The 26920-nt window shown below is 38.5% G+C and overlaps 2 protein-coding genes across 2 annotated transcripts; one reads left to right on the top strand and one right to left on the bottom strand.

Moving 5' to 3' along the window:
- Positions 1 to 6329: 6329 nt before the first annotated feature.
- On the top strand, positions 6330 to 17923 carry pmm1 (phosphomannomutase 1). The gene is made up of 8 exons (XM_004071938.4): positions 6330 to 6644; positions 6978 to 7095; positions 8845 to 8921; positions 9407 to 9498; positions 10667 to 10766; positions 14647 to 14722; positions 15577 to 15692; positions 16843 to 17923. Exons 1-8 carry the CDS (start codon positions 6561 to 6563, stop codon positions 17035 to 17037), a joined length of 858 nt encoding a protein of 285 aa, XP_004071986.1. The 5' UTR covers positions 6330 to 6560; the 3' UTR covers positions 17038 to 17923.
- A 791-nt stretch (positions 17924 to 18714) lies between these two features.
- LOC101174596 (cold shock domain-containing protein C2) lies at positions 18715 to 25616 on the bottom strand. Its single transcript, XM_004071791.4, has 4 exons — positions 25448 to 25616; positions 22450 to 22791; positions 21471 to 21593; positions 18715 to 19931 (listed from the first exon to the last, which is right to left on the bottom strand). The coding sequence occupies exons 2-4, from the start codon at positions 22629 to 22631 to the stop codon at positions 19769 to 19771; spliced, it is 468 nt and encodes a 155-aa protein (XP_004071839.1). The 5' UTR covers positions 22632 to 22791; positions 25448 to 25616; the 3' UTR covers positions 18715 to 19768.
- Positions 25617 to 26920: the final 1304 nt, after the last annotated feature.

The raw sequence follows: 26920 nt of genomic DNA, 5'->3' as shown, positions 1-26920 counted from the left end.
CATAGCATCTGAATATAGTTTGTTATTGTCAACATGCAGCATCCAACATTGAGCTCTACAACAGTTCTTTCCTGCTTTACTTCAAACATAATGAGACACAGCGGATTCTGTGTCATCTTTTTTAGACCTGTCACTTAGAGGAGGTGGATATCCCACTCAAAAAACAGTGCAGGTAGCAGTGAGCTTCAGTACCTGAACTAGTCATGACGTCATTATTTCTGAAGAAGCCAAGTTTTATGAGGTCTATGGAAAAGGCAGGCAGTTGATCACCATTCCAAGAAATACAGGTGATCTCAGTTACCTCTTGGAGGATTTTTACAGCTCATATTCCCTCCTCTGAGAGAGGCCAAATGTTTTACCCTTTCTCAGAGTGAGAGAATCAAGCAGCTGACAGTTCAAATTCCTGCATGTGGCCACAGTAGGGAGCTTCTGAGATTCAGAGATGTGGACACATAACCTCTCCTCTTTACACGTTATTACAGCAATAAGGATTATCTTGGGGCCACTACTCAGTTAAGGGTAAACGTTTTAATATTGAACTGTCCAAGATCATCAAGGTCAACATCCTGCTGCCACTCTTTGAGAAGAGCGACGGAGTATTTTTAGTGTAGACAGGTGGAAAAGGTGTTGGTCATGTGGTCATTGCCAAGATGCAGTGCAGCCTTCCACTTCAACCAGACAGAAAATCTAGCATCATTTTTTATTTTTGTCTTTATTTAAGTTATGTACACTGGAAGTACATGAACCACTGGTATCTAAGTTTCTGTTAAAAAAATTAGCCATGTCTTCTTTTTGTCAGTACAGTATTTACAAAGTACATTTGTGTTTTTTAAATAATAGGAACTGTGGTAAATGATGCATTCTTTATTCCTCCTCCAACAGCCTCTGGACTTTGAGTCTGCTAAGACGTTTTACATCCAGATTGATGCTCTTAGGCCAGAGCCCCTGATGAAAGGTCTGGAATACCTTTCTGGAGTCTCTTTATCAGTCATTGATGTGGACGAGACTCCAGAGAGCAGCCTGAACGTCCTGGATGTGACAGTGCCTGAAAACATCACCAAAGGATCTGTGCTGTTCACTGTGGAGGCAAAGGACCCCGAAGAAAATGGTTCAACAAAAAATAAATTCCTCAGTTCCAAAAGAAAAAAGAAAAAAACTAAACTGAAACATGACCCATGAGGTTGTTCTGACACTTTATTGAATCTGAACTGCAGTCTAGAATGAGAAATTAGACATGGCAAAGCAAGACCACAGGGAGAAAACCTCTACAAATCCTTTATAAAGTTCTGATGTTTAGCATTATTGGTTTGTGTTATAAGTTATACTTCTAACTTTTAGTTAAGGAATTGCCATGTTTTGAGCATCAAACTACAACAATCAATGCTCACCTGGCTTTTTGCTCTGACATTCAAAAAAGAAAGAGCTGGATCTCAGTCAGCTCAATAAAAAAAGAAATGAGAGGATCTGATAAAGATGCAGGAAGAAAGTCAAATTTGTTTTTACAATTATCCCAGCCAAAAGGAGTTTTTTTTTTATCTTTATCTATTAGGGGAATCCAAAGTGCTAGCTACTAAACACCGGAGGGTTTTGTCTTGGTCTCTCAGATTTCTGTTAACAACCCAAAAATATCAATAAACCTTCTGTGTGTCATTTGTCTTTTTCAGGGAAGGTATGCAACTGCCCAGAGGTGGGCTACTGCTGAATGAATGAATGAATGAATGAATGAATGAATGAATGAATGAATGAATGAATGAATGAATGAATGAATGAATGAATGAATGAATGAATGAATGAATGAATGAATGAGATGAAGCTGGACTGCTTGAATATCAGGAGCCAGTTTAGGCTTTCCAGTTTAAATTTTGCTAAAAAGCACATCAGCCGAATTTTAAAGTTAAGATTTTTTATTTTTTTAAACTTGTGCAGTAAAAGTAGTGGCAGCAGAATTGATCATGAAAATACAGACAAATACAGACACAAATACATGTGGTGGTGTTTGTTTAACCCTTGTGCTCTCTTAGATGACCGCACCCTTACTTTAACATGTTATTCCTACCATGATAAAGGTGGAAAGATTTCATGTAATCCATGGACACCAATGAATATCACAAATCATTGAAGAAAAATGTCTAGATGACCCAACTCCCAACGTTAAAGTGCCTAGGATAGCACAAGGGTTACACTGATGAGCCTGCTGGACACGCTCAAGTGCAGACGTTTCAGAAGATTGTTATTTTTGGTGAAATGCAGACAAGGACAGTCCCATATGTTCATAAAAATGTATTGAAACAACTTGAAAATGACTAATGCCAGTAATGCAAGTCATTAACAGCTGTTGATAGAACCATTTAAGGTCCACAAGACTGAAGGAAACGTCCCTGAATGTGGCTGCGAAAGGAAAGCAGACACACATAAGTTATGTTAAATAAACAAATAATGCGTTAGCAGCAGATCATAACAACCATCTGTCAGACTCAATATGGACCTAATGGAGACGATCAATGAGGACACCATTATTGAAAGTAAATAATCAAAAACAAAGCAGGGAATCGATGCATTGAATGTTGACATGCCATAATGCTTCTGAGAGAATGTCTTTGGGATTTGTAGATGAGCACATCTATTCTATATTTAGACAAAAAAAATTGTGGGAAACACAGAGGAGGTTTGGTTATGGTCTGGGGCTACTTTGCTGCATCTGCCACACCGTGTTAATTTCAGTTTGCATTTGTACAATGCTATGTATGTTTAGAGGGCCTTGTGGAGTAAAATGTGCTGCCTGGTGTCAGAAAGCTTGATCTCAGTTGCAGCTGGTCGTATGAATATTTCAAATATAGTTAATAAAGAAAATTCCAGGAAAAAAATGTGACGGCGAGGCCAAGGAAGAAAACCCAGGAGCAGGAAGGACACGACTCAGAGCCGACACAGAACACAGAAAAGCCACACCTTAAATAGAAGCTTAATGAGATACAAAACAGCTGTGACTCTCAAAGAAGGCCTCAGGCAGGGGAGGGCCTCCAGGAGATTACTTAAATAAATAAAAAAATTACGTCAAAATATTTTTTACCTTATTTGCCTCCATTTACTCAAATTAAAGCACAAAAATAGTTCTTGGCTGAGAAATCTCAACATACAAAGATCAGCAGCAGAGATCTTACTTCTCTCTCATCCACTTTGGAAGTGAAAATTAAAGTCGAGATTTTGTCGGGTTTGAACGACAGTTGCTGGTGATGCAGTGCCTCCAGTGGCAGCACATCCACCAGTGGAACGCTGAAGATGCTGTTGAGTTGATTACTATGGAAGCATATGTGTCTCATAATTCAAAATAAAAGTCAATACCGGAAATGCTTTTTCATTTTCACAATGAAGCTGCGTTTGTCGACTCAAAAATAAAATGAAAAATCAATCTGCCAAATGGCATTTTTTTTCCTTTTTCAACAGTACTCATTCTGTCCCTTATTAAAATGATGAAGACAATGGTATTTGACATCTCATTTTTTAAAATTTCTCTCATAAATGTGTTTCATAATTATATTTGAAATATCTAATTTGAAATTTAAAATGGATTCACTTTTTCATTTTCACAATGTAACTGCATCAATTGACTCAAAAATAAAATTAAAAATCAACCCTCCAAAAGGCTTTTTCATTTTCTACTTCAACGCCGCTCATTCTGTGACGTAATCACAGCGATAATGCAAAGAGGGGATTGCTTTATTGTTCTCACATCCACCACGCAAAAACAAACGCATATTTCAATGACAGAGTACCGGGGGAGGCGGGGCGATGTATAAAAACCTTACTTTAACTAAAGGTTTAGTGTAGTTTATTTATTTATTTAAAACATTATAAAAACAATAGATACATTTAAGCAGTCACTGATAACAATTGTCAGTCAAAAGAGTCTCTATTTGACAGAATGATAAACAATAGTAAATTTTAAGTCTATTTTATTAGGTATTCTTGGGTATAAATGAGTTTAAGTACTGTAAGTATATTAGAATGTCGGGATCGTTTTTTCTTAACAAATTGAGACAGTGGAGTTCTCGATCTGGAATTTCCACGGTTTGGAGGTATAGATGGCCTCTTTGTTGACCTGGAGCCAGGCTCCAACGCCCCGAAGCATCTCCCCATACACATGGGATCATTCTGTGGGATCCACGTTGGGAAGGTAGTTGTCCCCAAAAGCACTCGATCCTGCTATCAAATGGAGCTGAGAAGGTCTGACAGAGATACATAGTTAAAAACAGAGATTGAACTACATGTATGTTGATAATGAAGTTAGCTGCTGCCTTTGACCACAGCTTTGATCTGAGAAGCTTCACTGCATTCAGACTCTAAATACTTCTTCAAAAATAAATGGAAAAGGTTGTTTAGTTTTTTTATTTTCTAGGCGGCGTTCATGAATCACAGATAGACCTGATGTGTGTTTAGATCAAACACTATGAAGTGATTTAAAAACTATAGCAGCAGTGCTATAAAGTCAAGTCACAATCAAGCTGGACGTTTTTCTGGAATAAATTTGTGTTTGGGTTCAGGTTATGTTAGAACTTACCATCCCATTAAAATTTGTCAAAATATTATTTAATGTAATAATATTTTTACTAAAGTATCCGAATAATATGTCAGCACAGTATCAGATACAAATGTATGCTGATAACTAAAGCAGAATGCAGCAACCAGGATTTCTCCAGCAGGACGACCTCACGAGGACATAAAGCGAGAATGACATCTGAAGGAAATAGGGATATTGATTCCAGAGAAGCAGAAGGTGGAAGAGAGCAAGATCTGGGGAGAAGTTCCTTCTTTCAATTGATGAATGAGACTTTTCAGTTTGTCTTTACTCTGGTCTGTAAAGGTAGATAACCTGTCGGAAAAAGTCTATCAACATTGTCTACAGTTATCTTTCAGCTTAGTAAAAAGTAGAAACATCATAAAAAAAACTCAACAGAGAAGATCTAAGGTATGCACAAACACACACGACCACATTTACACACAAACAAACATGCTCAAACATATACAGTGGGGGAAATTGATTTTTGGTGAAAAAGCTATTGTCCATATCAACAGATATGAAGACATTTGCAAATGTTGCTTTAAACTTGGTTAGGGTTTGTCATGTGTGAGTCAATTCAAAAACGTTTCAGGAACAAGTCCACCCCCTGCAGTTGCATCACTTGCACTGCAACAATTTCAGGTAGGAATTTTGAGTTGTTTAGAATACATAAGTTGTGCGAATATTAGATTTCAGTCATTTGTATTAACCAGCATGTGCCCTGCAATGGGCTGGTGTCCAACAACTCCATGACCCCCAGTGGCACTATAGCTGGTTTAAACGATGGATGGACGGACGGACAGACGGTAATTTGTATTAGCCAGCATGATTGAAATGATCACCGTCTCAAATTTCATGCCATTTTTGGCAAAAGTGACTCTTCTTGTTGTTTATTACACCTTTACAGCTGGTGTTGTCTCCATAGACCAGTAGGAGGAAGTGAAAGCATTTGTCATTAACATTTTCCATTTTAAGACATGTGGCAGGATGTGGACAGTGTCAATAAAAAAGCAAAAGGTTAGTTGTGGACAAGTTTTCAAAGCTGCAAATTTCAGTGATGATCACATGCATGTAATGTTCCAAATATGTACATAAATCTCTGTCTCTATCACTATTTCAGATGTTGATGAAAAACCATTGCATCCCTGAGAAAAGTTCCTGGATATTTGACATTCACGATCTACCGTCACAAATGACAAATGACATGAACATATCTGCAGCTCGGGATATTGATGGGGGGACTTTTAAGTCCAGTCCCAAGGAAGGGTTCTTTGAAGTGATGAAAGAAGAGAGACAAAACAATTCTGAAAGTGCAAAGAAAAAAAAACTCAAATTAAACATTAAACAGGTTTTACAAAACACCCCCAACAGAAATTTTAACCCAATTAATTCTGAGTGGAACATACTATTAGTCATTGTGTGAACGGAGGCTAGTGATCATATTGTTAGTATGTTGTTAAAGCTTCATACGTCAATTAAGCTAAATAATTACTGTTGGGTTTTTGAGTATAAAAAAATCACAGAGGAGTTTGTATGTCTTTGATTAATTCCTTTAATTTACTGATAATGTACATTATTGTTAAAAAAAATCTGTGCTGGTATTCATTGCCGTTCTTGTTTGTATCCTCCTGACTTCTCTTCATCACCTGAACTCTGCTCATCACAGGTAAAAGTTCAGCAAAAGTGATGAATGGTTTGTGAAGTAAAAGCCCCGCCCCTTGGTTGCGTCACGCCCCTGTTCTAGACTGGGATTGGTTGAAGCTGCAATACAGTGCAGGAGAAGAAATTCGACACATTCAGAATCACACTGGGCCAAACCGACCCGAAAGGGACCAGACTGAGGGATTTGGGGATAAAGAAATATCAAATTTATCTCAATTTTAAATGTAAATAAATTGTGGCATATTTTTAGTTCCACGTGTGATTTTTTTTTTTTGGCACAAAAGCGGCCCACCAACTGGTAATTGTCATCAATCCTTCGCTCTGTGGGACAAGAAGAGCAGAAATGGAAAAAATGAACGGTTTCTCGCGGAAACGGAACATCCTGTGCCTGTTTGACGTGGACGGCACCCTGACACCGCCGAGAGAAGTGAGCTCACTTTCCACAACAAGCTTGTTGTTTTTGTCATTCCTCCGCCCCCTGTTATGTGCCAGGCGCGTGGCGCGAGGCGCGCGGCGTGCAGAGCACACCGTGTCCTCCTGGCATCAGGCAGGCGCTCATTCTTGGATTGTGTTGATGCGGCTCTATCGGACAAAGATCAGGACTGTCTTGTTTAGATCTCAAGCTCACGTCAAACACATTCACATGTTGTTTGATTAAAAGCTGGTGTAAACTTGTGCTTTCCCCCAATCTTCTGTGTAAATGGCACTCTACTGCACAGAGATGGAGTGACCGACATGCCTTTTTTTCTCTCCTGCACAGAAAATCGACCCAAAGCTTGATGAATTTTTTCAGACTCTGAGAAGAAAAGTAAAGATCGGCATTGTTGGAGGGTCAGACTATCCCAAGATTGCAGAGCAGCTTGGAGAAGGAGATGATGGTGAGCATTCCTCCAACTGTCTGAAACCATTGGGCTGCTAAAAAGACCTGCCACTTTATTGCAATTAGACTCTAGTCTGCAGAGATGATCGTTCTCCCAGGGGAACCCACATTATACACAGCAAAAATAAATAAAGAAAAGTTAAAAAAAAGTTAAGTTTAGACTGTTAAATTACTTCAACTTTGATTTGAATGTTCTAAAGCCCAAGAATAAGTACTTTTTTCTATTTAAGCAGATAACTCGTTTTATGAGTTTTTATGAACCTAATTGTAGATCATTTGATTACAGTGGCAAAAAAGTGTAATAAGTGAAAATGACTTAAAACAAATTTGGAGTAAAGTGAGATTATGATCTTAAAACAAGTTGGCCCATCTTAATAAATTTTCATAAAATCTAAAACTAGCTCTTATTCTTGGAACATAAATCCAGTCACTTGTCAACGTTTATAAAATTTTAGAATAAGATTCTTAAAATTAAACTAACATTTCTAATCAAGTAATTTTTACAAGTCTTTTGATGCATTTTCCTTATTTCTAGATCTTAGCTCGTACAGAAACAAAAAAAAATCTTGACTGCTGATTTCTAGGAAAAGCTTGGAAAGGTGTAGAGGAGAAGATAAAGCAACTTAAAACCTAAAAATATCTCGAATAGCTAAAAACAAGAAGTGTATATACATCTCTCACTCTTTATTTCTTTCTGTCATAAATTAAAATACTGCTAAAAATGGTGCAATTCCCATTTTAGCTGAAAGAGTTTATTCCAAGACCCACTCAGAGCCAGAATCTTACATTAGGCTGATAGGCTTGTCTTTCAGCAAACATTAAGCAACAACCTGAATGCCAATGAATTGTGTAGAAGAAGGCTGTGTGCCTTAGCCACCACGCCAAGTGTGCCAAAGGTGACTCTTCTTGTTGTATATTACACCTTTACAGCTGGTGTCGTCTCCATACACCAGTAAGAGGAAGTGAAAGCATTTGTCATTAACATTTAGTGTTTTAAGACATGTGGCATGATCTGCAAAATGTAAATAAATAAAAAACGAAAGGTTAGTCGTGTACTAGTTTTCATAGCTGCAGCTTTTTGATGATGATCACATGCTATTGTTTTCTTAAATTTAGCATGTGATATCTGCCCTAACATATTATTTTGTTATTCCATTTAGTGTCGTTTTTTTTGGCAATCATTTATTTTTATACAGATATTGATCCAAGCTGAGCCAATCATGGGCTGCATTTCAATCTTGTCCCAAACACACAGATTACTTTAAGTTAAATAACCTTTTCATAATATCATTTATTTTAAATAAGGAAATCAGTGGTATTTCCCGCTCAAGGTGCAAATGAATATCTGCTTATTTCAGTTTCTGAAAAACCCTCTTCAGGTTTTACTAGGTGAATTTATATTGTGTTCTAATTTACTAGGTGTATAAATACTTCTAGTATTTGACCCAAAACTTGAATGTTGGTTTATCTAATGTGTTCAATCAAATGTGTATAAATAAGAGTGTAAAAGGGTATCTGATGTTAAATATATCAATTTTGTCACTTATTGTCACTTTTTGAAAACCAAAATCTGTAACCTTGTTTCAGATTTTCCAGCTGTCACAGTGGTATTTCTGTTTATGGAAGACATTAAACAAAGTGGGAAGGTTGAGCAGATTAAATGTCTTATCCAGCTGTGTCATCTGTGATCTTGGCTGAACATGGGTCTCTGCTCCTGTGATAAAGTGACTTATGTGCCCTCTTGCAGTCATCCACAAGTTTGACTATGTGTTTGCTGAAAACGGAACAGTTCAATACAAAGATGGAAAACTTGTCTCTAAACATGTAAGTGTTTATGATTCAAATCATTGTAATGTAGACAGATGCATACTTCCACATAATGGTGAGGGTAAATTCAAAGAAAATGGCTCTTTGTTTCCTCCTAATCATTGCCAACAGCTTTGGTTGGAAACTATTAGAAAACTGTTAAGATAACGGAGCTTAAAAGTTAGAGCACCATTTCTTGTTTTACTTGAGTTATTATCCAATCATTACTTTAAAAGTTGCATGTCTTACCATTTACCTTATTGATGTGGAATAAAAATATATAGAAACACCACTAACTTATATCCTTGTTTCTATGAACAAATGACAGAATTTCTATAGTTTACTTCATGCATTGAACTCCTGTCTGTTGTAAATTTGTTAAAGATGAGAATTTCTTTAATATGTTGTAGCCTTAAGGAAATATGTTATTCTTTATCATTTAAGTTTTCAAACATATAGAGTTTTGTTGTTTTCATTGATAAAGTACTTTTTAACTCCTGCAGACCATACAGAATCACCTTGGCGAGGAGCTGCTGCAGGACCTGATTAACTTCTGCCTCAGCTACATGGGACTCATCAAGCTGCCAAAGAAACGGTGATTTCCCAGAGCTTTTGATAAGTTAAACAGGATTAAAGCTGATGAGTCACACAAAGAAGTTATGAGAAAGAGTAGTGTGTGACGCTGAGGTCAGAATTAATTATTTGTGGTCAAAATTATGTTGTTGTGCCAAAAAAAGAGTATCACAAAATCTTTTGAAATTGTTTTTAGGATTCTTTTTGTACAGAGCATGCATGATCAGCATTGAGCCTCTTCTTGTTTGCTGTGGTGATGGACAGAATGTCAGTGGACCATGATGTTTGCAGATGACATTGTGATCTGTAGTGAGAGCAGGGAACATCTGGAGAGGTGGAGGTTTGCCGTGGAAAAGGGAATAATGAGTGTCAGCTGCAGCAAAACAGAGATTCTGTGTGTAAATGAGAGGAACTCATGTGGAACGGTGAGGTCACAGGGGGCAGAGGTGGAGAAGAAAGAGGACTTTGAGTAATAAGGATCAATAGTCCAGAGCAATGGAGAGTGCAAGAAAGAGGTGAAGAGGTGTTTGCATGCAGGTTGGAATGAGTGGATGAAGGTTTTAGATGTGATTTGTGACAAAAGAGTGTCACTGAAAATGAAAGGAAATATGTAGAAAACTGTGGTGAGACCATGTTGTTGGTTTAGAGACAGGAAGCAGAGCTGGAGGTAGCAAAGACGAAGATGTTGGGGTTCTCTTTTAGAGTGACCAGGATAGATATAATCAGGGATGAATCCATCAGAGGAACAGCTCAAATCAGTAGGTCTTCTTCAAAAGGTTAATAATTAAAGACACATTGATCATGCTAAGAGTCAAGTTTGTTATTATCAAAGTCCAAGAAAAATAATCACTGATTTGGAAATGGAGTCATTTGAAGTTTTAACCCTTCTTCCCGCTATTGTGTAAATGTGTGGGGCTTTATGGGGATAACTTGGTTTAACTTTGACTAAGATGATTTCAACAGGAGGGACAATGATTCTGGCAGGAAAAGGATGCTGAGATAGAACTAGGAGATTCATGGATGTGGTGAAGGAGGACATGATGCAGAGGAGAGGGTTAGATAGAGGCAGGTGATAAACTGTGGTGACCCATGAAGGAAACAGCTTCTGAACATAGAAAAATAACTCAAGTTAATTTTTATGGTACACTGTCATGTTCAATGTTTAACTGTGCATTTTCTTCTGTTTACAGGGGAACTTTCATTGAATTCCGAAATGGAATGATTAACATTTCACCCATTGGTCGGAGCTGCACATTGGAGGAACGAAAAGAATTTTCTGAAATTGACAAGGTAAATCTCTTTACTATTAACTTTAAATCAGCCAGTCTCCAATTTATTAATCTCCGCTGCATATGTTGGTTTGACGGCAGCTGAACACGTGTAGAAGGATTCTACTTGACAGCAGATACAAGGAAATTTGAATAGTTTTGTCTAATTTATCTTGGGTTATCAGCAGTATTTCATTTTTCAACAATCCAAGCTGGTGGTGGATGGTTATAAAAATAAAACATTTATTTTCACTACTGCACTTCACACACACATTTTGGTAATATGTAATAGAGAATTTATTTAATAAATCTATCATTTTCACCTTTTATCCGATTTTACTCTGGGTGCCACATTTCCATCTGACTTAACATTGAAAAGCAGAGTATCCAGGCTCAGATTCATAATGTGTTCAGTCAAGCAGACAGAGGAAGGTCAAACTACAGGATATTTCTGGATAGTTAAACAGATTTTACACTGATGTAACACAGTAACAGGCAGTGTGGAGGAAGCAGGTCAAAACAAGAAGATGAGGGGATGTTTACTTTGCAACCTTTTTTGTAGAGTTACAAAGGGATGTGAATACTCCATTAAGATTTTATTTATGGGAAAATAATTTCTAAATCAACCAAGGTAACTGGTATGATTTTTAGTATTTGTGGTTAGGATTGAAGTAATGAAAGAAGGTGTCCAGAGTTTTGCTAATAAAGGCTACTGTGTACAAAAACATGGTGGAAATAATGTAGCAACTCTTAGCACACAATGTAAAGTTAAGTATTGAAAACTTAGCAAAAAAGCCATGCAAACTTTTACTCTGTTTCAATATTCAGCACAGCATTTTTCTTACCATAACTCAAAACAGTCCTAAAAAACAGATTCTCTTGCTTTTCTTTCGGAATGAAGTTGTCTGGAGTGATGCATTTCCCCCAGTTTTTTTCTGATTGATGACTTTTTTCATGATACCACATCAAGACTGTCTGTTTTCTTAGCAAACAGAGACTTGACCCCACACATCTTGACAATAGCAGGAGCAAGGAGGAAGACTTGTTTAGGAGACCATTTCAAAAAGCCTGAGTTGAACTTCATCGCATGTTTTGTTAATTCATAACACGATAGAAAGATACTCAATTTAAGAAAAGAAATCATTAGGTCTTCTTCAAAAGGTTAAGTGTTAAAAACACATTGAACGTGCAAAGAGTCAAGTTTATGTGATTATCAAAGTCCAAGAAAAAACATCACTGATTTGGAAATGGAGGTGTTTGAAGTTTTAACCCTTCCTTCTGCTGTTGTGTGAATGTGTGGGGCTTTATGAGGATAACTTGGTTTAACATTGAGCCCTTCAGTTCAAAACTGCAGTGAAACCTGCTGAAGCTATGCATTCCAAAAAGGGGAGAGGGAACAGCAGAGAGCTGAGTGCACATTCCAAAGAATGTCTATTTCCTTAAGGTCAACTCCCTGGAAAGTAGCTTTTTTTAAGGACTCTATAGAATCAGGTTTCCTCAGTAGAATAATTTTAGACAAGACTTGCAGCTGTTTTAGAAAATATATCAAAAAGCTTGAACCCTGAGGAAAAAAATCTTTTAGGTTTTATATGTTCATATGTCCTAAAGAAAACTTCTGCAGAAATCTGAGATACAGCTGCTGTGTGGTCCAACAGCAGCAACAAAAACACATTTAAAATAATTTTACCAAAGCTAGTAATGTATTCAATTCAATTCAATTTTATTTGTATAGCCCAAATTCACAACAACAGTCGTCTCGATTGGCTTCGTATCAGTAATGGAAAAAGTTAAACATAAAATCAAAAGGATCATGAATACTTAGAATTCAATAGGAAAATACTAAATTGAACTAACTTAACAGACTAAACTAAACTGGGCATCCCTGCCCTTAGACCCTCCTTCGTGGTAAGGAAAAACTCCTAAAAAAAACGTATTCCAGAAAAAAAGAAGAAACCTCAGGGGTGCCCACATGAAGGAGGGATCCTCCCCCAGGACGGACAGGCGATTTACAAGAACTCATAGAGCAGAATTAATTTATCTAACTCTACAACTACATATTTAAAGTCCAGCAGACGCGCTTCATCCAGATGTAGTTGGGGGGACAGTCGGGGGCGCGAGTCGAGCGGGAGACAGGATCCACAGCCAGGTGTAGGATACCATAGACACACAACTTGGAGCTAAGACATAAGTTATTCTTTAGTTTCCTCTGAACAAAGTACATGTTAAACAAGTTATACTTGTTTGAATGTCACAAATTCAGAATGTTCTGGAGACACTCAAGAATGTTTATGAACCAGGGGCCTATTGGAAGAGTGTCTGCCCTGAGAATTGTAGGTTGTGGGTCGAAAATTCATGGTTGGTTGTATCAAAAACTCCATAAAAGCCTCCCTTGACACCCAGCATTAAAGTTAGGATTTTTTATTTTTTTAAACTTGTGCAGTAAAAGTAGTGGCAGTAGAATTGATCATGAAAATACAGACACAAATACATGTGGTGGTGTTTGTTTAAACTGATGAGTCTGCTGGACACGGTCAAGTGCAGACGTTTGAGAAGATTATTATTTTTGGTGACATGCAGACAAGGACAGTCCTGTATGTTCATAAAAATGTATTGAAACAACTTGAAAATGACTAATGCCAGTCAGTCTCAGAGCAGACACAAGCTATTCTTTAGCGACCTTGTGCTAGACTGTCCGGCCTGTGACTGGAAGGCTGTGAGCTCAAATCCACGGCAGAGTCATAGCAAAGACTCTAAAAGTGGGACCCAAATGCCCCCTTGCTTGACACCCAGCATTAAGGGGTAGGATTGGTGGATTAAACCACCAAAAGATCCCTGAATACAGCTGTGTTTGCTGCTCACTGCTCCCCCATGGGACGGGCCAGATGTGGAGGACACATTTCACACATTCAGGTGTGTGTCAATTATTGGGACTTTGACCTTTACATCGCAACAGACCAGACATTTTGTGAGAGAACACATCAGTTTGATAGCCAGAAATACTGAGATTTTGGAGTTCATCTTAGGCCAAAGTAATAACTTTCATGCCTTACTGTCACTAATATGCAAAGTGGGTGTGGCTCAAAGTGTGGTACTAGAACAAACACTAAAGAGAGGTTGGATCCAACTGTTGTTTCCTGGCAGTCACATCATTATGACATGTGCTACTCGTCCATGTAAATCAAATTAAAGACGTATCTGCTGTGGTTTTTGTGCCATTGCAGCTGGAAGGCACAATGACAACTCCACAGGAATTTCTACTTCACTCAAAATATGAATTGTCCTAACAGGACTTCGACTCTTCGACAGTCTAGTTTGTCATGAAGAATCGACCAACCTTTGGTCCTTACTGAATTCATCCTGTAATCCAAGTCTTTCTGAAGGTAAACACTTTCGTTTTGACCTGGTCACGTGGCAGTGCGACCATCCCAGGCAGAGAATCTGCAGCACAACAGCTGAGAGACAAAATAAATAAGGTGTTGCAATGGTTTGGTCAAAGTCCAGGTCTGACAAAACTGCAGTGTTGGGATTTTTAGAGACAAGAATGAACATAGGCTACAACTGTGTCAAAGAACTCTGAAAGCCATCCTGTGAACATTTATTCAGAAAAACATTTCAAAAGTTTAGCACCAGTGTGCATTAAATGAGGTAAATTAGAAATCTATGATGAGAAACTTGTTGAGTTTAAAAAGGGGAAAAAAACTTCCTAAATTCTGTTCTGATTTTGTCAAGCGGAGAAGTCAGCAGATCTTTGTGTTCTGTTTTTCAATCCTGTCGAACAAAGACTCAACTGTTTTGTCAACACAGAAACTGGTGCAGCCACGTTAACACAACTCTTCAATGAAGCATTTGTTCAGAGGAGCATTAGCCTCCTAACAGATTCTCTTTTTTTGCTTTTCCCGCAGAGAGAGAAGATCAGAGAGAAATTTGTTGCTGCACTGAAAAAAGAGTTTGCTGGAAAAGGCCTTCGCTTTACTAAAGGTGGGAGCAAAACAAAAACGAATTAAGTGTGGATCATTTTAGGAGTTATCTTTTTTTATCTTTGCACAAAACAGAAGTATTTCATCATCGTAAAAGCTTGAAGACAAACCAGCTCTAGTCTGTGTTGTTGTTGTACCTCACACCCAGAGTTCGCCGTGTACCTTTCTAAGTTGTTGGTTAACTATTACACAAACACTCTTGCCTTCGAGAAACTAAATGTCAGAGGGCAAATGAGGTTTCTGATATTTGCCTACGTGCTCCATCAGATGTGAGCTTCTGCAAATGACACACAAGACAGAGGAAAACAGGACATGATTCAACATGTTCAGTCAGACCTAGAATCAAACCTTTTTTTTTTTTACTTGTTCCTTTCTGAACATTTTTTAGTTGACTCAGCAGTTGGGCAAGACGGAAAGTTTCAATAATGGACACGGACGGGGTTAAAGGTTAAAGACGTAATCAAAGCACAAAGCTGTTTATGTGATGAGGTCGAAGGTGTTTGGGATGGGGGCGTGCCGGGGTGTGTGAGGGAACCAGCCCTCTGGCTGGCTGCACTGACAAAACAAAACAACAATTTAAGGTGACAGAGACACAAGACTCCATTTGTAATCTAAAGAAAATACTATTTAATTTTGTTTATCACTGATAAGTCCCACTGTACCCACAGTCCCAAATTTCCCAGCATGGAAAGGAAAAATACTTTTTCATTTTCGTCCAATGTCTTCTACAAAGGCGTGTTTGTTTACTGCTCAGTTCTTTTCAACCAGTTGCTTGCAGAACAGAGTGCATCTCTAGCTTTAAAAAATGTGGGGGACTCATTGAAATAAATAAAGCTTTGTCATTGTCTCTTTCAGGTGGTCTAATCAGCTTTGACGTTTTCCCTGAAGGCTGGGACAAAAGGCTGTGTCTGGACCTGCTGGAGGCTGAAGGCCTGGAGGCCATCTACTTCTTTGGCAACGAGACCTCAGATGTAAGGTCATTTGGTTCATAGAAAAAAAGCTACAGATATTTAGTAACAAAAGGCATCTGTTGTTTTAGAGTTGGTTTGGATTTTTCCTGCGATGGGACTAATCTTCTTCAGAGATGAATCTTTATTTCTATCCCATTCAAACACACATGCAGAAAATTTGCCTTGTAGTTTTTTTTGTTTTTTTTTGCCATTCCTCAGTCAGTTTAGTGTCCTGTATTGAGCTCACTCACACATTTCATGGTCCAAACCCACAAATTGGATTTGTTTTAGTAAGTTTTTGCAGTTATGGAACTTTTAACTTGTTCCTTTTTGTTTGTTTGTGTTTTCTTTTTACTCACCAGATGTTTACTGGATGTTTCAAATAGAATGTAAAGTTGAAACTAGATTTCCAACTTTTAAACTTAGAGCAATAATACAAACTTTTACACATGAAATAAAGATAGCTGCTATTCGCATAAACAAACAGCAGCACTTTATATAAATTTAACACTTCTGTCTTATTTTATTTACTTAATATCTTGCATAGCATTGAATGTTTTATCTTTCCGTGAATATTCGGCTAAATTAATTTAGCGATAGGTCAGGATTGCAAACCATTTAAATGCAACATGACCACCTAATACTTCAGTTTTTGTCTGTGTGCAGGAAAAAAGCTCAGCTGCAATTTAAAAAAAAAGCAGCACGCATTGTACTTAAGGGTTTAGTGGAGTATTGTAGAAAAATATTCTGGTAACTCACAAATATTTCAAGTTAGCATGAAGCTACATAGAGCTAGCTGTCAGGAGCTCCCTTTGCAGAAATAACACACTAAGTTGATTTTATTAAGAAAAATTGAGTATAAGTATTTAGCAAGTATACTATAGACCATGTACGTGTAGTGTTGCAAGTAGACTCATTTTAGCATTGGTTGCTAAGAAATCTTGTGACATTTAGTTTTTCGTATTAATACCCTGTTTTAGTATAACAAGCATTTAGAACTAGAGGGCAAATCAATTTAATTTAAAACCCTTTTCAATCAGGTTAAACGCAGGCTCGTTTTGAATGCATTTTAGTGGCTTCTTTTAGTTTTAGTATGACATTCATAACAAACCATGTCAGGCTGCAGAAGATGGCTCTGTGTTTTCCTGCTGAAACTGGGATTTCTTTGCAGGGAGGAAATGACTATGAAATCTTCAATGACCCACGGACCATCGGTTTCACAGTCTACTCCCCTCAGCACACAGCCAGGCTTTGTCGAGAGCTGTTCTTTGATGCTTCACCACAAATCTTCTCATGTCCAGATTCCTGCCCCACAAACCCCTCTGAACTGGATCACAACAGAGTCCTTACCGGAGCCTGTTTATGAAACAATGAACGGCACAACTACTGATCCCTCCATATTATTAATATAAAGCTAAATATTAATAAAGCAGAGGTGTTTTGACTAAGTATGTTTGCTAAGTTGCACAATTTTATTATTTTTCAAAGGGACAGAGACAGTGTTTCATATAAAGTACTGTGCCAAAAGTTGGGCTTGATTTCTGTGATATGTAGCATGAAGCCTGAGAGGAAGCAAAACCTTTACGAGATTTAAAAACAGGAATGTTAAAAGTGTACAAAGTCCTATTTGCACTGCCATGTTTTCATGAGTGTTGAAAGTGAGAAGAGTGATTGAGATTTGAAGGTATGTAATCATTTTAGTCTAAACAGGGGCCTTTCATCCTCCATGACCGAGGAAACGCAGAAGGGAACATTCTGAGTATTTTCATGTGACAACTGGAGTTGATATTTATTATGTTTGTTTGTTTTACTTTACAAATCACATGGCAAAGATGAAAATGTACATGTTTTTTTTCTTTATTGTTAATTATCTTTAAATGTATATGTATAAAAACTTCAACAGTTTTAAAGTTTAAAAAAAGGATTTATTGTTGTTGATGGATTTTGAAACAATAAGGAAAGTGTTTTCAGAACTTTTGTTACAGCTATGCATATACATAAGCAGTAACAAAACATAAAGAACTACCAACTTTCATTATACTTACCTAAAAACATTTAAATGGTGACTATTGCCTTAACAAACGTATCATGAAGAAGTTCATGTGTAATTTGTTGCTCCTTACAAAAACCTAACTACTTCTGGGATTTTATTGTATCACTTAACTGTAATTTCTGAAAGATAAGTTATATCAGTTATGACAAAAGATGTCTGATGTGTAATTCTTGCAATAAATCATTTGTGTATAAACTTCCTCCGTTTTTTTTAAGTCCTTAAGGTACCTGTCATTCTTCTTTTAGCCACTAGGTGTCCTCATTACTTTAGCTAGCCCGTTGAAAATCTGCACGCTTCGGTCTGCACACTGCAGCCAGGGGCTTCTCGATTCACCAGATTCCTTCTTTGACCCTTGAAGCCTGTTTAACCCTTGTGCTATCTTAGATGACCCCACCCTTACATTGACGTGTTCTCCCTACCATGATAAAGGTGGAAAGATTTCATGTAATCCATGGACACCAGTGAAGATCACAAATCATTGAAGAAAAAAGGTTCAGCACACTGTCTAGTGGGTCTAGATGACCCTACTCCCAATGGTAAAGTGCCTAGGATAAGACAAGGGTTATCCCTGAGGTCACTTTTTTTCCAAACTCTTAATTTTCCGAATTTGTCTAGGACTAGTGAAGATGCATAACAGATCATACAAAACTCTCCACTCTAATATTGGATTGTTAGACTTACTGTTGACCCAAAAATACTTTTTCATTACTTTTCTTTTGTGATTAACCATTGATTGCAGAAAAAAATGAAGTATCCATCACTGTGTGTTACTCCTTTTTTAACAAATTAGGATGAGCTGCTAATTTAAAGTTATCAAAAAAGCACACCAGTGTTACAAAAGGGATATAGTTTAGGGATAATAGTTTGACAACTTCCTACAATCCCACATAATCCAGCCACCAATATGTATTTACCAACTAACAGGAAGTAAAATAGAAAAATAAACAATAAAACCAAAATGTTTTTTTATGAAAACACATTTGACCAAAATCCCAAATTAAACTTTATTGTAGTTAAGAGGCTCAGAATCACCACCACATCCTCCACAGCTTTTTGACACTTAATGCAACAGAATTTGATATTAAGATTCGAGCAGTGACACTGACAGACAGAGAATTTGTGGCTGACATATTGTAAGTGTAAACAAACACACATATTATGTAAGATACAATTACTTTGAAAACAACATGGTGTGGAATGAACTTTATTGACACCAACTAGTAAAATGTGAAGCCAAGTTTTACAAAGTCTCACACAAAAATATGCATTGCAAATGCTGAATTTAGACGTCAAATTGAGTCCAGATTTTTAGGAGACACTCACCCAAAAACAAGACAATACATGAATAAATAACAAGAGTTTGCATCGTAGGATCATAGGAGATCAGGCTACATCTTTTGAGATTTTTGCTGCTTTTAGTAAACAATTCTTCACATTTCTCTATCAGTTTCATCAAAAATATTGTGTGTAGTTTTTGTAAAATGAAGGATCAGTGGCCAAAAGTAGAACAGAAAAATCCTCACTTTTTTAGTAATCACAAATTTAAAATGTTAAACAAATTCAGATTATTAACTTGATCCAAGCTATTTCTTTATGTCCCATTTGTTTTATGTTTTTCTTTAATTCAGTTTTTTTTGTGGTTCTGAGGTTGACACTTTTGCGTGTTTTCATCTTGTCTGCATTTATATACAGTCAGAATTGTGTGGTCTGTATATCAGAACCACCTTTTTCCTCAACGCTTTTTAATGCTTTAGGCTCATTTTGAATAAACAGAGCTACTCTGGAATACGGTGTTTTTTATCAATAGGTCCATCTTTATCTTAACTAAAAAAAGAAAATGTATGTTTTAACCTGAAATAAAAAAGTTTCTGTGTCTCGTGCAGAGTTGATTGTTGAATGGGGGCAGTTTTGAAACAGTGCTGTGCCTCACAGTCTAACTATGGACCCGAGCACTTTACTGTGAAGAATTAAACATATTTAGGATGAGAGTCTGACCCCAGAAAAGCCAAGTTCCTCCCCCCCCATCAGACGCTGAGCACCGTCACTAGGAGCTGATGATCTGGCCAGACCAGGTCTCATGTTTGGTCCCCGGGTTCAGGTGTGTGATCTTCACATCCACAGCCTGCACCTTCACATTCTTTGGTGGGACTCGGCACACTTTGTATGTGACCTCATCTCCTTCAACAGGAACATACTCCCCCTCGATGCTGAAATACAGGAAATGTGCAGCAGTGATGCATTAACCTTTAAAAACATCTAACTTAGTAACAACAAATATTCCTGAGACCGTGTCCTAAACTATTTCATAGAAGTGTTCTGCCCCCTAACATTATCATTATTGCTCAAATTTAAAATAATGCCTCATTACAAAATTACTACCGTAATTTCCGGACATAAGTCGCTCCGGAGTATAAGTCGCACCAGCCCAAAAATGCATTATAAAGTAGAAAAAAACACATAAGTCGCACTGGACTATAAGTCGCATTTTGACAGGAAATTTATTTGACAAAATCTGAGACCAAGATATAATAACTTGCACAACCTCATATGACACAATAATAGCAGAATGTTTATCTCATAATTTCACAGTAATTCTTTCTCATACTTATTTATTTATTCCTTTCATAAAGCATCATTGTCCAACTAATACTCTGTTTTCATCCTGTATTTGTAGAAGCTGTTGTCATTTTTATTGCATTTCTGAATCTATGAAATCATTGGAAAATAGAATATTATGTTGTTAGCCTTCAAGATCTTACTTTAAAAAAAGGTTTGCTGATTCTCTGAGTCACTTAACATACTCTTAACACTTAACATACCTCATACATCAAATTGACCCAAGAACATCATCTCTGTTCCTCACAAATGAACATAACAGGAGGGTTAACAATGTATTTATTTCAATTTAGTTCTAATATAAGTCACTGCGGAGTATAAGTCGCACCCCTTGCCAAACTATGAAAAAAAGGGCGACTTATAGTCCGAAAAATACGGTATTCACATTTTTGTTTTTTTGTATTAATTTATCCTTATTTTTTTTTTGGATAAACAAAAATTTGTTTTCTCTTCTGCTGCACCCTTATGCTACAGAGTTATTTTTATTTAAAAATATAAAAATGTCTTTTTACATTTTTTACTTCATTAAAAAAAAATGAGCTTGGCCTGCACGGTGGCGCAGTGGTTAGCACAGCCCCCAGTTCAAGTCCCGGCTGGGGGACATAAAAAAACAAAACATCAATGGGGGACCTTTCTGTGTGGAGTTGCATGTTCTCCCCGTGTATGCGTGGGTTTTCTCCGGGATCTCCGGCTTCCTCCCACCGTCCAAAAACATGCTTCATAGGTTAATTGGTAACTTTAAATTGTCCATAGGTGTGAGTGTGAGCGCGAATGGATGTGTGATTGAGGATATTCTACTCTGCGACAGACTGGCAAACCTGTCCAGGGCATCCCTTGCCTTCGCCCAAGTGGCCGGGATAGGCTCCGGCAACCCCGTGACCCCAAAAGGGAATAAACGGTAAAGAAGATGAAAAATAAAAAAAATGATTCAGTGAGGGAATCCTTGTTGTGCCCAGAATAAGAAAAAAGTCTGTGCAGAGTAGCTGAATGAAGATACAACTCAAAGAGGAAGAAAATCAGCTGGAAATTAACTTATCACTGTTTCCAGATATTTTGTATTAGTAGTGACCTTAGTTTAAGCTCATAAACAGTTCATGCAGTCTTTGCACTGCAGGTGCAGCATGACTTACTCTGAGATGTGGACAAAGATGTCTTCCCCGCCATGCGACGGCTGGATGAAACCATGACCTTGGGATCTGGAGAAGTTTTTACAGACGCCCTTAAAAACGGGACCTGAGTGAGCACGGACCGTCCTGCAGCACAAAGGTCAGAACATCTCAATCACACATGTCAGTCATTAAATCCTATATTTCAGTGGAGATGAAGTAACAAAGTTGCAGAACAGTAAAGTATTTTGTTCTTTTTGTATGATTTGAGTTTTGTTTCGTTCTGATGTGTTCTGACATTGTTGCATTTGAATGTAAGAAAGCCTGCAAAGACTGGACTTTGGAATGTGGTTCAGATGCTCTGTGGGCTGAATGTGTCTCTGAGGACCCCTAGTGGTCTGTAGAGACTACTGCAAGTATTCAGACAGCAGAAAAATTCTAGTCACATGCTAAAGAGATGGAAAAACCCTTTGGTCATATGAACATGCAATATAACAAGCAGGACAAAACACCCATCAGGCAACAAGATGGACAGTGCATTGTCACATGACCTGTCAGGCCCAGTGAGGGGGTCCTGGACAAGAACATACATAAATAGGCAAATGATCTCTGACATCACCCATAGATCTAATTATCCAAAGTAAGTCTGAAGTGACTTAAGTTTACTCAGCTAAATTCAGCAAAAGTTCCTCAAATAGGCAAATAAGCAGGACAGAGTAAAAGGAGAGTTTTTTTATTTGGCTTTTTTGGATTCCACCCACTTGCCAATCCAAAAACATGACACTAATAATGTACAAATTTAATCTTTAATAAACTCGAAACTGCTGATTACATAAATCATCTTCAGTTTAAAGTTGTCATTTAACGTGGAAGTAGGTGAAAAGATGCTCCCTTCTGAAACCAGCCTCTAGTGGTTATTTGAAGAACTGCATGATTTGGAACTTTGGACTTACTTCATTTTATTTCATTATGTTAAACTCTTGATGGTAGTGGCCAGACTTACGCTGAGTAGGTACGGTTGCGTTTGGTCGGCAGTGGGCTGGGAAGATCGTGCGGCACCGGTTGCTCCCTTCGCTCCTCCCACACCCGACTTCCCTCCCTAAGGAAGGGGAAGGAGAGGGTGAGAGGGGCATTGGGTGAGCGCAGGGGGGTTCCTGAGGGAGATGTGAGGCCAGGATCTGCCATGTCTTCTCCGTGATTGGATGGAAGCAGGACTGGCACGGAAGGTTGGATGCCGTTGACAGTCAGCTCTGAGCGCAGGGAGCTCAGGGAGGCTGGCCTCACTGCAGGCACTCAGCTGTTATCTGGGTCAGAGCGGTTGATTCAAGTGCGTCAAAAAGATGAGCTGAGAAGGAAACCACAGAGAGAAGATCAAAGGTTTGTCAACAAGAGGCCTGTGCCCGACACATCTCATATACAACCAAGAGGGATCCATGGAGATGGAAAGGCTTTTTTTCTTTGCTTCCTGCCATGTCTATTTAAATTTAGGGGAAATGTTTTCATAAAGATGATGCCGACATCATCATACTTTTCCAGGTTAAGCTGTGAGTCAGATAAGCTTGAAATAGACATTTTAAAAGATGAGGTCATTACTAATTTATGAACAATGCAGATATAGGGTGTGTTCCAACTACTGGGGAAAATCACACTCCTCAGCCTTCCTGGGAAAGTCTATGCCAGGGTTCTGGAGAGGAGAGTCCATCCGATAGTCGAACCTCAGATCAAGGAACAACAGTTCAGTTTCTGCCCTGGTCGTGGAACAGAGGACCAGCTCTACACCCTCTTCAGGGTGCTGGAGGGTTCGTGGGAGTTCGCTCATCCAGTCCATTTTGTGGATTTGAAGAAGGCGTTTGACCGCGTCCCACATGGTATCCTGTGGAGGGTACTCTGGGAGTATGGGGTCCGGGGAGCCTTACTGAGGGCTGTCCGGTCTCCGTATGACCGGAGCAAGAGCTTGGTTCGCATAGCCGGCAGGAAGTCAGACCTGTTGGACTCCGGCAGGGCTGCCTTTTAACACCGGTTCTGTTCATTGTTTTTATGGACAGAATTTCTAGGTGCAGCCAGGGGCCAAAGGGGCTCTGGTTTGGGGACCACAAGATTTCCTCTCTGCTTTTTGCAGATGATGTTGTCCTTTTGGCTTCATCGAGCCAGGACCTCAAGCGTGCATTGGGGCGGTTTGCGGCCGAGTGTAAAGCGGCTGGGATGAGAGTCAGCACCGCTAAATCTGAGGCCATGGTTCTCGACCGGAGAAAGGTAGTTTGTTATTTCTCGGTGGGTGAAGTGTCCCTGCCCCAGGTGGAGGAGTTTAAATACCTTGGGGTCTTGTTCACGAGTGAGGGAAGACCGGAGTGTGAGATTGACAGGCGGATCGGAGCGGCGTCCGTAGTTATGCAGTCGTTGTACCGGTCTGTTATGGTGAAGAGAGAGCTGAGCCAAAAAGCAAAGCTCTCAATTTACCGGTTGATCTTCGTTCCAATACTCACATTTGGTCATGAGCTCTGGGTCATGACCCAAAGAACGAGGTCCCGAATACAAGCGGCTGAAATGAGCTTCCTCCGTAGGGTGGTTGGGCGCTCCCTTAGAGATAGGGTGAGAAGCTCGGTCACCCGCAGAGAGCTCAGAGGAGAACCGCTTCTCCTCCTCATTGAGAGGAGCCAGTTGAGGTGGCTCGGACATCTAGTCCGGATGCCTCCTGGACGTCTCCCTGGAGAGGTATTCCGGGCATGTCCCACTGGGCAGAGACCCCGGGGAAGACCCAGGACAGGCTGGAGAGATTATGTCTCTCGGCTGGCGTAGGAACGCCAAAGGGTCCCCCCAGAGGAGCTGGCCGGGGCGAGGGAAGACTTTGCTTAGACTGCTGCCCCCGCAACCCGGTCCCGGATAAGCGGAGGAAGATGGATGGATGGATGGATAAATGAAAGTGTTCTCAACAAAAAAATTCTTAACAAAAACAGAGTGTCTTCTATTTCAAAGCCTCAAAAAGGAACCATTTTACTTAATGCATCTACAGATAACTGGTATACATTCTTTATTGCATCATTTTATAATCACCACTAGTCTTTAATGCCATCGTTTCTTCAAACCAATTATAAGTCATTTTTAAATCATTTTACACATTTACAACGCGCACATTTTTAATTATGTTATTTCAAAACGAGCAATTTATGAAATCTTGAAAATGCTACTTTTGGTGGCATTTTTTACCTACAACTAACCGGTTACGGAGTAAAGATGGACAATTAATTGATGAATGATTAATTCTATCAACCTGGTCAACTTTGACTATTAATCACAGATTTGTCTTTTTGAAGAAAGGCAAACATCAGGACAAATGTTGGGACATAAAAGCCTTTTTTTTCCTTCGCCCCCTGTATGTTTCAATGATGGCGCAGGCGGGCGATATGACGTCAGAGCTGCCGTAAAGAGTGTCGTTCCCAAATGAGGATCTACGTAACAGCAGGTTCACTGCATGAGCTGTAGAGCCTGACTACATCAAAACAGTGAATTAAGGAGAGAAAATGCAGCTGCAGGGAAGAAGAATACAAGTCTCTGCATGACAGAAAGGAGTCAGGGTCGTTGTTGGCATTTTTACTAAAAGTCTGCAAAAGCAACTCGATCAATTTAGGCAATCTCCTCCCTGGCCCATTTTTATTACATGACATTATTAAAATCGCTCTTTTTTGTGCCTCATTTTTAAACGTAAGCAAACATTTGCATTTTTCTCCGTTCAGCAAACAGAATAAGGTCACCTTAAGCTCAGCTGTTTTGTGAAAGCGGAAAAATTAGCTTCAATAAAACAACCAAACTAAATCTGCTTCTCTTCTTTTAAACCCGCGCGATCTATACGACCACATATATATATGCACGCGGAAAAAAACTGGAATCCTGATCTGTGATCCACCGTCTCCCTCAATCATGCGCGTAGGAATCATTGTTGTCCCGATCTAAAAACAAAGGACGCCCCCCTCTCTCTCCTCAAAAATGACACAAATGTTACTCACTGACAAATGCAGGCTGAAGGTGGTCTGACTGTGAGTCTGTGCGTCTTTGAAGTCGGCGTGGATTATATTAAGGAAGTATTAAATATATAAATCAAGTAAATCCGCGAAGAGCGACGGAAAGCCCTGATTTGACAGTGCGGCGTACTGAGCCTGCGCAGCTGGCGGAGATTCCGATGGCGTGAGTGATGCGGCTCCTGGTCATTTCTGACCTCCATCTGTATGCGGCGGAACAGAGAGGCCGGTGTTTGGAGTGCAACCATCTTCAAATGAGGATACATAGCTCTTTCAAAAAAAAAAATGCTAAAAACCGAATATATATATGTATTTTTTTCTGAAACAAAGTTCATTTTAGTTCTATATCTGCGGGCTTCAGGCTTATCCAAAACATTACAGGTACAATGAATTGGAGTCAGAGGCGTGAAAAATACATTACATTTGCAGTCAAGTCAAGGTACTTCAAAAATAATAGTAGAAGTTAAAAGTAATCATTCAATATATTATTATAGTGACAATCCAAAAGCAGCAGGTGAGAAAAACAATAAAGTCTTATGAACAGGTCTGATTCATGCTCAAAAACCTAAGAGGTGTAGCAAAAAATGTTAATGTGCAAATTCTTGTCATTTAAAATAAAATAAAAAAAGAAATATCTGAATAAAATTAGTCTTTACTGTCATTTTTGCAGCAACAACAGATATTTAAAAATTATAGATTAGAGTGACATTGGAGATCCACATTTTACTTTTCCTTGATCCAGTCACTTTCTAAAACATGTTAGCAGAAACTGACATTAAAAACTTTGATGTAGGATCCAAACAATGAAAATAAATTATATATTTTTATTTCAAGTGAATTTTTAGTGTGTTTTGTAAAGCATCACATTGCTGCTTGTTGCCTAAACTCAGGAAGACTGCCCTGTCTCTCCGTTTTCAAACCATTGTTACAGACACATTGATGCAAAACCTTAACCATAATGAATTACTGACAGTCAGCTTTGTGATGCTGATAAATATCTATGTTGATCCACCACTATTATTGTGCATCACAAAAAGAAGCCGCCCAGCTGTTCCAAACTAAGAGAAAGTACTTAGATTACAACAGAACCACAACACTTTTTGATCATAAATTAACTCGTGCAAAAGTCAGATGTTTTGTGTGATAAAATTAGACAACTCTTTGGAGTAAATGTACAGTGCTTGTAAAGAAGGAAAAAAAACTTGTAAAAAAAAAAATGTTACGAAAGTCAATGCAGCTAATCACCCACCTTTGCCAGAGAAATCCCCTAAATAAGTTATTTTTCATGGGTGGAAGTTTTTAGGATATGAGACATAAATCTCACACAATGCTGTGGTTGTAACTGTTTTCCAACTCAGAATTTCTCTAAATTATATTGTTTCTTTTTCAGTTTTTCGATGCTTCAAGGACTTTTTACTACTACTTTTTACCAGTATGTGGAATGCTTTTCTGTTTATTTAA

This window comes from Oryzias latipes, chromosome 8 (genome assembly GCF_002234675.1).
Source record: "Oryzias latipes chromosome 8, ASM223467v1".
Classification (NCBI taxonomy): Eukaryota; Metazoa; Chordata; class Actinopteri; order Beloniformes; family Adrianichthyidae; genus Oryzias; species Oryzias latipes.
Note: the sequence above shows the minus strand (reverse complement) of the source record. Positions and strands in the feature narration are given on the sequence as shown.